General features: G+C 40.3%; 1 protein-coding gene across 3 annotated transcripts in view; it reads left to right on the top strand.

The window, feature by feature from the left end:
* Positions 1 to 8049: 8049 nt before the first annotated feature.
* The window catches only part of CSMD3 (CUB and Sushi multiple domains 3), a 1111380-nt gene continuing 1105920 nt past the window's right edge, over positions 8050 to 13509 (top strand). For all 3 annotated transcript variants that reach the window (XM_069466068.1, XM_069466069.1, XM_069466070.1), the window contains exon 1: positions 8050 to 8227. In XM_069466068.1, coding sequence (XP_069322169.1) covers positions 8050 to 8227 — 178 coding nt within the window. The remainder of the gene's footprint in view (positions 8228 to 13509) is intronic.

Below are 13509 nucleotides of genomic sequence, written 5' to 3' on the forward strand. Positions count from 1 at the left end.
CTTGTCACCACTGGGTGTACAAGTTTTCTAACCAGGAATAGAATATTTTGTTTGTTGCCCATTTGGTCATTGTTCTTGTTTGCATTGATTGTGTATTGCTTAATTTTTGATTTAGAAAAAAGATAATTTTTATTGTTTATTTTCTTAACTTCCTTTAGGCTTATATTGCTCCTTTCTCTAGGTTCCTAAGGGAGAAGTTTAGATTATTAATTTTAAATCTGTCTTTTTTCTAATGTATGCATTTAACGCTGTAAATTTTCTTCAAAGCACTGCTTTTACTTCATCCCACAAATTTTGATGTTTTATTTTCATTTTCATTCACTTCAAAGTTTATTTAAATTTCTCTTGAGACTTTTTAAAATACCTATGTGTTATTTTGAACTGTATTATTTAATCACTAAGTATTTTGGCATTTTCCAGTTACCTTTCTGTTATTAATTTCTGTATTAATTTCATTGTGGTCTCACAAAATACGTTGTATGATTTCTGTTTTATAAATTTGTTGAGATGTGTTTTATGGCCATAATTGTGGCCTATCCTTGTGAATGTCCTATAATGTCCCATAATGAAGAATGTGTATTCTACTGTTGTTAAAGTATTCTATAAAGATCAAAACAAAAAGAAGAAATTGAGAAAAATAAAGATCAAATTCCTTTTGTCTTAGGAGAAGCACATTCAAAAGAAATAAAGTAGTCAAATTGAGTGATGTTCACATGCAATTGCTAGATAGCTTAATCTCCTTGGAGATGCTGTGATATTGTACCCATATAAAAATCTTACATTATGTGGTAGTTATTATAGTTGGCTCTTTTAAACCTACACTAGATATATGAAATCTCCCAAAATTCAGATTGCTATTCATATACCAGATAAATAAATTCTGGATGCATTTGTAAATATAGCGTGTGTTCATAGTGTCACTATCAATAGCCAGAGGAAAAAAAATTCTAAATCTAACTACTGATTTATAATAATTTAATAATTATTTAACTTATTAAGTATGTTTATAATAAATTTCTGATGACTTCAATCAACTTGAAGGGTTAAATTAATTCTTTTTATGGGCTACTGAATACAAAACACCAAACAACAAATTGATTTAATTATTCAATAAAACAATCCATTGAGTTGTTTAAAAATATACACTGCAGGTTTATAGATTTATATGAATTGACCAATCATTCTGGTCTATGTACTAAGAAAAGAAAAGTAGAAAATATTGGCAAGGACTCTCTTTATCTCCCAATTCCCACTTCTCTGGCTAATTTTACCTTTCTAGCTTCATCTGTCATGTCTTTTCTAAAAGCATAACAGCCTAATTGACTAAATCCTAAATATGCACATAGCTTTCCTGACTTTACTCATATTTCTGGAGAACAACCCCCCACACACACTCTTGAGATTTCTCCTATTAAGCGTCCCCATATGATTCTAGAATGGCTCAAATGTTTATATCTTCCATGAAGTTTTCCCCAAATCCTCAGCTAAAAATAATCTCCCACCATCTTGGTATTTTACAGGTATCTCTCTTAAAATGGTTATACTATACTGACATTCACTATAGTAACTTGAGAATATATTCTATCACTTCTATTACATTGTAAACTCCTTGATGGTAGAATAACGTGTGATTCCTGTTTTTCGTTTCCTTGCAATAGGAGCTCAAAATGCTTTCTTAAATAAATGAAAGAACACCTAGATGAAAATGATACTGGCTACACAAAGAGTAAAGATGAAATTGATCCTTGTCCAGATGGGACAGATATTTGTACTTACAATCCAAATGGATTATGTGCAGCCAAACCAAAGTCAGCTACATTGATTTTCTTTCTTTTTGTGGCCAAAATGATCATTCTAAGTCAAGGTCACTGTTATCTTCCTATCTGAAAAAAGATCCTATTTTGTTTGGTTTCCTGTGCTCTTATTCTGGGAAATATTTCAACATTTATTAATTTTTAGATAAGTTTGAAAAAACAATGAAATAAAAGAGTTACTAGTGATCATTTGAGACATTTAAAACTTAGATCAAATTATAGGGTAATAAATATTAATAGCCTTAATGTGGCTCAAATACAAGTACAATATAAAAAACATATATGTTTTAGAATCTTTAAATTTGTGAAGCATCCAGCAATGCTATTAATAATTTCAATGGTTCCTCTCATTTAAGAGTTTATAAATATTTAGGAAAACAACCCTCACAATAAAGAGTTACAAAAAATTAATGAATTCTATTAATGAATTCTGCTTTATCATCAGCAAAGCAGTTAACTGTCTATGTGAAAAAAATTCCAAGCACAGGTGAAATGTACTTGCCTTCCCCCTGTGGCAGCTTCTGGAATTATGATCAAATATAATTTAAAAACAAATGCTCACACCCTTCTAGAACTGAATTTCAAGCTGTAAAATTACCACAGATGTTTAGATTTCTCAGTTAATAAAATTTTACAAACCTGATTTTTAAGTAGATGAATGAAACAAAATATAAAGAAGGCCTTACATATACTGCCCAATTTATGATAGACTAAAAATCAGCAAAATTAAATGTATTAATGGTTTTACTGTATTTGGAATATTTTAAAATATGCATTAATCTCAAGAAATCAATTTTAAAGATCAGCAGAGAATATGTGGATGATAAAGTCAGAGAACTAAATGTTTTTAAGATAAAAATGAACTAATTGGCAGATAACTTCAGATTATGAAATCAAATGTATACAGCATTTTCATAGTAATTTTGATAGATTTGATATCTTATAAAATTCACAGTTTTTATTTATGTTCTCTAAATATTTATGTATTTTCAGGTGCATTTGAAACTGTTACTATATAACTATATGGTGTAGTAGAGTTAAAGAAATGATGATAAAAAGATGTGCTACACTGGAAATGGAGTTTATTCTCATGTCAACAACAAAACTTTGTTATAGATGAAACCCAGAGACCTGGATTATGCTGGTTATTTAGCAAAGCTACTTTTTTCTTTACTTTTTACTTTTATTATTCTGTGCAAAGAGAAGTTAGGCGATATCAGCCCTTAGGAATGCAAGAGAGTGAAACACACTCAAGACAGAGAGGTCTTTAAAGAATTTCTTTATTCTTATCTCTTTCTTTCAATATCATTATCAAAATCCACCCCCCTCCCCAGCCTCCTGCGACTATTCACCATGGTTCCCTTCTTTCAGGAAACAGAGCTCATATAGAGCTTATATTGAACTATACATATAACATTATATATTAAATTGTATGTAAGAAGTCAGCAGTCGAGAAAATTTGAGTGTAAATTTACTAAATTATTAGATTTGTAGCTCATGTCAAAAATAAGTTGTTTTTTTTTTTGTGGTCAAAGTATGTTTTATATAGGGCTAGAGCAATAGATACTGCCTTCAGTTTTAAGGCTTTTCTGTTCCCTTGCTCTTTAAATTACAATATTATTACTTTTATATAATATGTAAATTTCAGTCTCTGACTTTCATAATATGGTTAAAGCTTAAAAAGACTGAAATGTCTGTTAAACCTCAGTATTAATGAAACTGTAACAGGAGTCAAGGCATAAGAGGAATGACTTCCTAGGTAAGCACGCTTAGTGACTCTTCCAAGAAGCTGGTCTCCACCTCTCAACAATGTTTCTTGATTAAAACAGGAAGGACAGATGCTTTTATCCGCCTGGTAATTTATCTTCTTAAATATGATTTTTTTAAAGAAAAGTTACTTTATCATAAATATTAGGTCTCTTATCTTTCTTTTTCCTCAACCAAATAGGCACCATTACAAATCAAGTTAATGTGTAGACTCAAATTAGAATTCCTTCATTATTCTAGATTCCACATTTCAATTCAAATGTTTTATTTCCCAGGCGTTGGAGAGGTCAAACACGACTGATTCAAGAATGGACATTTATAGAAAAATGAATTATTTTTGCCCTACTCTCCTGGCAGTAAATTCTATATGAAAACTGTAAATAATCAAGGAAATGATTGCTTGGTTATTTGTAAATCATTAATATTTTTATCTCACCCTAGTTTTTCCCCCCCATGGACTTACAGGTTTGAATATGAGCCTTTTAATTAAAAAGTATATATCTATAGTCAGTGGACATTCAGTTTTAATAGGCAGAAACATTTCTATAATAAAATAAGTACTTGAGCAATAATCTTCATATAAACTTGTATATCTACAATATAAATTAATAAAAATGCTTTCTAAGTTTATAACCGTCAAAAGCATATATACTTCTTTCCCACATTAAAAATAGCCCCCTTCCCACCTTTTTATACTGTCTTTTCTCAAAATACTCATTCTGTTTTGATGATTTTATTCATTTCTCTTTGCTATTGCTCCTGTGGTGCCAAAACAGAGCAGATAAATGTTGACAGGCTAGTTTAATATTGGGTAATTTGGGGAGAGGGGCTGGTTTTCTATCTTTAGTGCCAATTTATCCCTGTTATAAGATCCAAGTTAATTGTATTCCATAGGTATTTGGAGGAAGAGGTGAAAAAGAATGGAAATCTGGTACTTTCCATTTAAAGAACCTGTCTATTTTTTATCTAAACTCTTTTAAAACCCCTTAATGGTACTTAATCATTGTGATTGTCTTGATGATCCTTACAAAGTCACTGTTTTCCATGACCTATAGGAAGATCAATAGGCTGCAAGAAATTAAAAAAAAAAAAACGGAGGAGGGGGAGGAGGAGGAGGAATTTTTCTTTGTATGTGTACATACATTGAAAAATTTAATCACTTACAAATTATTAATTTTTTATTTTCTATATTTATGTAGGAAGTTTACTGTTAAAATCATTTTATTACTACACTATATTGAAACAGGCATCTTTGGGAGCTAGTACAGGGTACAGCAGAGTAGGCAAGCATTTTAACTTGGAAAGCAGAAACCATAGGTTTGTATTTCTTCTTATATATAGTCAAGGCAAGACAGTTAAATTCTTTGCATATCAATTTTTCATCTATAAAATTTGGAAAATTACAGTGCTTGTCTCAGAAAGTTGTAGTGAGGATTGAGTGAGATATGTAAACATAGCACAATGCCCAGTATACAGTAAGTACTTAATGTTTGCTGTTATGTTAGCTATTTTTTCTATATTCTTTTTGTAATAGTCTTAAACAAATCTATGCACCTATGCACAACTGTGTTGCTTTCCTACTAATCAGCTACAATAAGTAATCTCTTTTTCCCAAACATAGACACTTTTTTTCCTCCTGGAGAAACTGAAGGATTTCTCATCCATGATTTTGGCTGATAATTTTATGCTTCTGGAATTCCTTTGGAAATATTTCTTTGAGGAGAAGAGACTGTTCAGCATTAAAGAGTAGTATGATCTTGTGCTAAAGCACTGGACTAAATGCCAATGTTCCTGATGACGACCTTGGATAAACCACTTCATTTTCTCATTCCTTAACTTTCTGTCTGTAAAACATAATTTTCCATCTTGTCTCAGAACCTGGATGATGTGGGTGAAAAATGGCTTGTGATTTAATGTGAGCTTTAAAAACTGGAAACTATAGTATCATTCAATGTATTATGAGTTACTAGATAAATCTTTTAACAACCTCACCTTGAAATGATTGGCAGAATTCATTTAGGGAAGGATAATTGGATTATAGGATTAGCAGTGTGTTTGAAAATAAGTATCAAAAATTGAAATCTTAGTAGTCGTCATTATGGTCCCCTAATCAAAGTTTATTTTGTGCAAAATAATTATTGTACCCCTGACTTTTGAGAAATAAAGTGTTTTTTTTTTTTTTTTTTTCCTTTGGCTTAAGGTCCTACTGTCTGGATATATAGTCATGTATTCAAATAGATTGCAAAAACCCAAGATTTTGTTTTCTTTTAATAAAAAAAAAATCAGTTGAGGTGACTAACCTCTGCACACTTGGTAAAGAGGGTTTTGTTGCATGTACTCATTAAGTCCAAGGACCTGTTTGCATCTAACTGGTTGCAGCCCAGCAAAAGCAACAACAGCAACAACACACGCTGATGTCTTGACTGAAATCAATGCCAGAGCGGCTGCCAAGGTGGCCGAGCAGACTAATGACGTTTTTCAATGTTGATCATCCCAATCGCGGTCTAGTCCCAACCTTGTTGCCCACACCCCTTCGAAATCTGCATATGCAGACAATAAAAGTGAGCACTGATGGGAAGGAACAATATGCTGCCCCACAGCTCTTAAGGTGCCTCTCTGAATTTAATGAGGTCAGTTGGGTGTCTACAGTTTTTTGCCTTTTGCTACAGCTCCCTCTCTTAACACACACGCATTCACACGCATAGGTACTGCAAAAACACACTTGAGAAATCTCCCACGCATAGGAAATCACACCTTCCATCATCTTCCATAAACGCACCCTTACCCCTCATTATATTGCGCGTGCACGCGAGTACACACACGGACACACACACACACACACACGCTGGAAGAATCACAGACCCACACACAATGCAACCTACCTAGAGAACTCAGAATCCTTCCTACGCCTGAAGATTGAACCCCTTCGCCACTCAAGCCTACAGACGCTTGCAAGTGTGCCCACTTTCCAGAGCAGATGCAACCGCTGTGCTCCACTGAGCGGGCAGCTCCGACGCGAGCCCAGAGACAAAAGCCGGCCAGGGTAAACGTGGTGTACGGGACCAGACCCATAATTTGTGCACAATGTGGAAAGCTGCAAACTCAAACTGGGCATCCGTCTTCACTAAGCCCTGCAGATAGAAAGATGTTCGTAATCCCCGATAGCCTTAGGCATGCAAATGGAGCCACAGGCAGCAGCAATTACCTATTTCAGAACTAGCGAGGCAGCCCTCCCCGCTCCTGAGATGGGACCAGATTCCCGAAAAGGTCAGATCACCAATCAGTCGCCAAGTCCAAGGAACTTGTTCATTGGAAGATTTGGGCCAGGACTGTGCCGAAAAATATTTAAGAAATTGATACACAGGAACACAGCACGCTAGTCTTGGGGACACAGCTCCCCTCCACCATGGGATGAGAGAAACAGGGTCCGTTAGATATGTGGAGAAGCGGGTGGCTTAGAGATGGCCAGTAGATGGCGCAAGAACTCTTCTCTTGTACAATCTTAACCCTTGAGTGGTGTAGGGGTCTGCCAAATCCAGATGTATAGATATGTACATTTTTCGTTTTGAAAGAAACCTCCCATTTACATATTTGGGACCGATCCAGAATTAAGACAAATGGGTCTGTTATAGATAACTACTACAGATAAAGTAGTTTAACTGCAGCACACACCAACTGAAAAGGGGGTTGGGAGGATGAAAGGGAGAACTATTTGAGGAAATGACACTGACTTTCCTCCCCACCCCACCCTCGCGCAGGCCACAGATGAAATCCGTTTAACGAATCATAAAAACCCGGGTATGGGTTTACACGTAGGTATTTGAATATGTAAATGCATGTGTGCAAATAAATTCTTCTCTGTGATCTCCTTTTTTAATTAAATCACGGGATAATAAATGCGAGAAGCCTGCCTTAAATATACTGCAACTACAGTAGTAACACATGTTCCATTATAACGACGTGGGCATCGATGGAGCCCGATTCATTATCCCCACGGTTTCCCCAAAAGCAACACCGATCCACGGATTAAAATATTCCTTTAAAATGCTTCTGTATTCACAGGCTGCAATGGAGAGCTCACTAACATAATATTTCTTGGGCTGCTTTTACAGGCAGAATTGATCTATTCGGGGGGGGAAAAGAAACCAAGCCCCTCAATTTCAAATATCGTGGGGAGTTTATCAGAGAGCTGAGCTGGGCTTTAAGAGACTCACTAGTGGTTTCTGGTGGTTGCTATAACGAGCTAGAATTGGGGTAGATTTTGGTGGAGGGGAAAAACGCACTAGAAAAGACAGAATCCAGAGTAGCGGAGACTTTGTGCCCCCGTTGGAGAGATGGTTGAGTCCTCGTCAAGGTTGCTGTGGTATCCCAGAAACACCATTCACTCCGGTCTGTGACCGCGCACCAACAACAGCAACAACTCCACTGCGCTGGGCTGAGGAGCAGGAATTAGGAGCTCGCGAATAATATGAAAGGGATCCGCAAAGGGGAAAGCCGAGCAAAGGAATCCAAACCCCGGGAGACTGGCACGCGAAGATGCGCTAAATGTGGCCGCCTAGACTTCATCCTGATGAAGAAAATGGGGATTAAAAGTGGATTTACGTTTTGGAACCTCGTCTTTTTATTGACGGTGTCTTGTGTGAAAGGTAGGTCTGCTTGGGGGGGGGGGTCCCTCCGCTTTGGATGGAGGTGGGCTGACTTGCAGCCTGAGAGAGGCTGGCAGATTACTTTGCAATTTGCACCGATAAAATAATCATGATAATACTGAAGAAGGAGTTGATTCACGGCTCTTTTTCCCTCCCTCAGATAGGAAATGCATTTTGCTTGCCAGATTTGGCGTTCAATGCGGTGATTGAGCTTGTGCTCAATAAATATTCTTGCAGTATGCTCAAACGAAGACGTGAGTTGGTTAGTATAGCCTCTAACTAGTGGATATCCAGGCAGAATTCCTCTGCAAGACTTTTCTTGGTGGTGAGGATTACCTTGCTTGCTTGTCAAATCAGTGGGGTTTAATGCTTTGGGTGGAATATTTATATTAAAGACAGAGGTGTAAATGCTTTTTAACCCTTTCAGGTAAGAAAGTTGCCAACGTGCTAGGAATGCGTTGATTTTAAATGCTTTAGGTATAGGGGTCTTCCAAGCATTGCCACACCAACATGAATGTATGCATGCATATGTGAATTATTTCTACGTGGGCTCCTATGCAAAGATAAATGTAGGGGAGCTTCCCTAGGTTCTGTGGTAGAGGTTCAGCCAAATAATGAGGCTTAAAAAGGGTCTGAGATGCCACGAAGTGTAAAGATCCACCTTAGGGGATGAATGAAGGTAGAAGGAAAGTCATTAGCTGACGACCAAAAAGAAAATCCCCAGCAAATCTCAGCGTTCAGACAGGTAGAGTGAGTGTCACATGCACAGACAAGGGGAGGGGGTAAGTGGGATGTAAAATTTATTCCTAAACAGGAAGGCAAGAGACAGTCGGGATCCTTGGAAGAAGAGCTGTCCTCAGGGAGAAAATAGATCCACATCGTTCTTCCACAACTTATCCTGCACCCTGCTGCCCATTAATTGCTGCAAAGAATACTCAGGAGGTGTTTATGACTCATGCCATCATTTTTGAACAATCACCTCTCCATACTCATGGCAGCTCAAATAGACGCGATGGATGTCGCTTTAGTGAAGCTAGTTTCAAATCCCGGGTGTCTGTGTGCCGGGGTAGGCGGGGGAAGGGGGGCCTGTTTTGGCCCAGGCGCGCCACGGCTGTAAACACAAACTGGACGCTTCTTCCTTTGTAAAGGAGTGCCTCTCTGAACCGCAATCGGGCCGCGTCTCTATGAAACAGTTTATTGTCCAGCTTGCAGCTGGCTGTCCCCCCACGGAAGGCAGCCCATTTGCATTCAGTGGAAATGATAATTCATGTTTTGGGAGGAGGGAGCTGGAGAGGTTACCTCTCCCTCTACTATGACCAATGATGGGTGGCATGTCTGGAATTTTAATTTACATCCCTAAATGCCAGGAAGTCGCCCCTGGTCTCTGTGGCAGCAACTGCCATGTAATCCCAACCTACTCCTTAAAGCTTGATTTTTCTTTTCTCCCTGGAGCCTCAGCGCAGCTCCGAGCCAAAACGCTTGTCCTAAACCGCATAACTACACTGTCTAATGCACAAATCGCTCCTCAGATTGCTTACAAGGGGTTTTTGTCGCCGGCTCGACGTGTGAGGAGCCACACATTAATGCTTAGTTCGCCTGCCACTGGGAGTTGGTGGTTAATGGATGGCCCTGGGGCAGCCTGCTAGACGCGCGCTCCGCGTGGGGGAGGAGCAGGAAGCCAGCAGCAACCTTGGCAGAAAAACGTAGGGGTGGCTCCTGTGTGAGAAGATGACCAGGGTTTAAGTGCGAGTTTTCATGTGATACCTGTTGAGCCAAAACACATTCGAGGGGCAGATGAGGGGGAGGGAAGTCTCCGAAGCAGGGCGAGCATTCCAGCCTGACAAACGCGGAGCCGAGCTGCCTGCAATTACAGCCCCGGCTGCCCCCACCTACCGTATTTTCCGAATGAGACGCGCCTACAGAAAGGAACGGCGCGTTAATTTGCTTTAAATGATACTGGCAACAGGACCTCTGTACTCTATCCACAGCTCCTTTTCAAACTGATATCGCTCTACACTGAATATATTTTACCTTTAGGGACACTGGGAAGAAGGAGCATGTCACAGTCTGTTTTGGTCCTGTCCAAAATCAATATTCTACAAACCGTTAAAACATTTTTTTTAATGGCAATAAAGTTCTTCATTGTCACTCATCTGGCACTTGGAAGGCATCTCCTACATTTTACAACTTGAAATGTTGTTCCCAAATTCTGACAAACTTGTATAGGTTGTATGCTTTAGACCTGCTCCCAGTCTCTGGGTAATGCCAATTTTGAAAATTGCTTCTTATTCTCCTTTTCTTCATTTTATTTTAATTTCACCTCAGTCTCAAGGCTTTCCCAACACCCATACTGCAAACGTTGTTTGCCCCAATGTCTATGCCCTCTTTTGTCTTCCCTACTGTTTCTTCTGGACTCTCAGGTCCAAGGAAAAAGCTCAGATTGGGGAGTCATTTTAAAGGTATTTCCCGGTGTTAATCTAGACTACCATAAGGGTTCAGGAAGTCGGAGGCGCGCAGCTTTCCACCTGAACAGCTCTGGCCAAGACAATTCCACCATCTGCCCACACTTTTCATCCCTCCACCATCTCACCTCTGCGTGCAACAGCAATGACAAAGAAGCTCTGTGGGAGGAAACGCCTCAGAGTGGAAGATAAAGTGGTCTTTGGTAGGCCTGGACCGCTCGGGTGGGGCTGAGAAGGGAACCAACCTTTCCTAGGCATTTCATGTCCACCGTCATCATCTGAAATAAAAGGTTGTGGAGGGCATCAAATTGGCAGGGACACTGGGTGGGTGCTGTTTAGACTTTATCCATGCTGAAATGAGAGAGAGGAAGAGAGAGAGAGAGAGATCTGATATGCAACCTCCAGCTGCAGCGTGTCTGTTTAGGTCTCACCCAGATAGAAACTGTGAATCTCCAAGTCGTGCTTAAGCGTCCCGCCCACGTAAAGAGACGCCCGCGGGGTGCTTTCCCACGCTGCTTCTCAGGGGATCCCAGGGGAGCACACACTCTGTGCAGCAAAAGTACCGAAGGCACAGATCTTGGTAAAGCAGCAGTTTGGAGCCGGGGGCGGGGTCCTACACACTCCCCCCCCCCCCACCGCCAGATAGTCGTGCTTCCTGGGGATTCTCGCCAGACTAGGGAATCTAGCGAAGGGTCCACATTTCTGGGGGCTCTGGGACTTCAGGGAGATACTACTCCTGCCACAGAGCTCTTCTGGAAGAGTGGGGATCAATCCTCTCTCTCTCAGTTAATTCCCACTGGAAAGAGTCCTTGTGAGGGGAGAACTGCCAGAGGCATTCATTAGCACATTTTATCGACGCCAGGGTGGCCGTGCAGGGAGGTCTTAGCCAGGCGTGTGTCCGTGGGGACACTCTCACTTCCCGCCCTTAAAGCGGCAGTCTTAACCTGACAGGTGGAGGGAAGAAGGTGAGTTAATGTCTTTACAAAACAATAACAACAGCAAAGAAAAAAAAGCACCTGGTGGCCATCCCATCATCAAAACCCATCCCAGAGGTTAGCACAACTGAGACACCTACTGGGAGGTAACCTTTGTGTTCCAGTCGGGTGTCCCAGTCCCGCCGCAGTTTGGACAGATATCCCTCCCTTTCATCTATTTCCTTTGGTAATACTTATTCATTTCTCCTAGAAGTCCAGACTCTCTGAAATTTCCGTGAACCACCCAGGTTGAAATTGGGTGGCTGACTTTGCTCATGGCGGGGGGTGGGGGGGAGCGCAGGGGGCGGCGGTCGCGGGGCGGAGGAGGGTTGCTGGAAAGGAGGAAGACCCATGAACTGTCACCAAAGAGGCTTCCAGAGGCCTCGAGGGTGGATGTGTGTTCTAGGCGGAAACGCCTGGCGGATAAGTTAATGTTCCCCGAACTCCAGATGGTTGGTGGTGCTGCGACTGCTGCTGTTGCACAATCCGGCAGAGGCGCCGAGAAAGCCCCCTTTCTCCAAGCAGACTGCAGCGGTTCTGACTCAAACAACTTATCTAGGACGCACCCAGGGATCTTGGGAAGCTCATTTGGGGAACAAATAATGGGGATTGTGGCTTCTGTACGATTCTCCTTCTCCCTACCCCTTGGTGTCTGGGGAAAGGCAAGCAAGAGGGCAGACCCAGGGTTCAAGGGCTGCAAGGGCTTAGTTGGACTCTAGGGGAAAGGGCAGCAAAAATGAAATGGCACAGGGACACCTCGATCGCGGATGTGGTGCTCTCCCAGCCCGTCGGGAGTAGCCAGCTAAGGGATGCAAGAGGGGCACGCACGGAGATTGCTGCGCATTGCAGAATAATAATGAAGCAGGGCAACCAAAGAAAGAAAGATCGACATAGGCATGAGGCGGGTTCCCTTCTCCCTGAACTCGGTGCTTTCCCGGAGGCTTTGCACCACCCAGTTGCTAAGCCAACCGATTTACCGCCCTGAGAGGGCTTGAACAGTTCCCAGAATTCAGAGTTGAACTTCCCCTGGACAGTTACTTTGCAAAAAGCATTCTGAAATACCCTTTTGCAGCACCGTACTTTCCCGAATCTTCTGGTTGGGAGGGAGGGGGTTGCTGCATCAAGCCCTCATTGGAAGAGTATGTGAGCAGAAATAATTAAGGAGCAGGTTTTAGCATCTTGAAAACCTGATGCCAGCTCCCTTGAGATCTTTCAAGGAGAAAAAGGATAGAATTACTCAATAAATTAAGTACTCCAGGAGCATAGGCTTAGTTCCAGTAGTTATTACTGTTCACAATATTAATTAGTGTTTCTATTTGTGGGGTAGCTGAATAGGTTTTGGGTATACACATCTTTTCCCTGAACACAAAATTTGGTGTCTATAGAACAGTGAAATAATACATTGGCAGCAAATGTCATCTGTACATGGTTCTAAATATAGTAAAACTCTATGGTACCTGAGATCTGATTAAAAAAAAAATAGTAAGAGAGAGCAGTTAATAATGCCTTTACACTCAAGTGAAAACAAAGTCTGATGTTAAAACGCTTGTCTAAGATCTTAAATGCAAATAAGAGAAACGTACTAAACTTCACTTCCCTAGGATCCAAATATACCTCTCCTTGTGTTCCAAAAGACGACTTTCTTCTACTTATTCATCAAGGTCTCCAGAAAGGGCTTCAGGATATTAAACACCTTCAATTATTTTGTCTAGTTTGGTAAATAACTTTAAAGCACCAAGCAATATGCCTGGTAAGGCACCTGTTCTTTTAGGCAGCATTACTATTTGAGAAAATATGCCATCTTGTACATTGAATTCCAAGATTTGGAAGATTAGAAGTAAACTGC

This window comes from Eulemur rufifrons, chromosome 3 (genome assembly GCF_041146395.1).
Source record: "Eulemur rufifrons isolate Redbay chromosome 3, OSU_ERuf_1, whole genome shotgun sequence".
NCBI classification, from domain to species: Eukaryota; Metazoa; Chordata; class Mammalia; order Primates; family Lemuridae; genus Eulemur; species Eulemur rufifrons.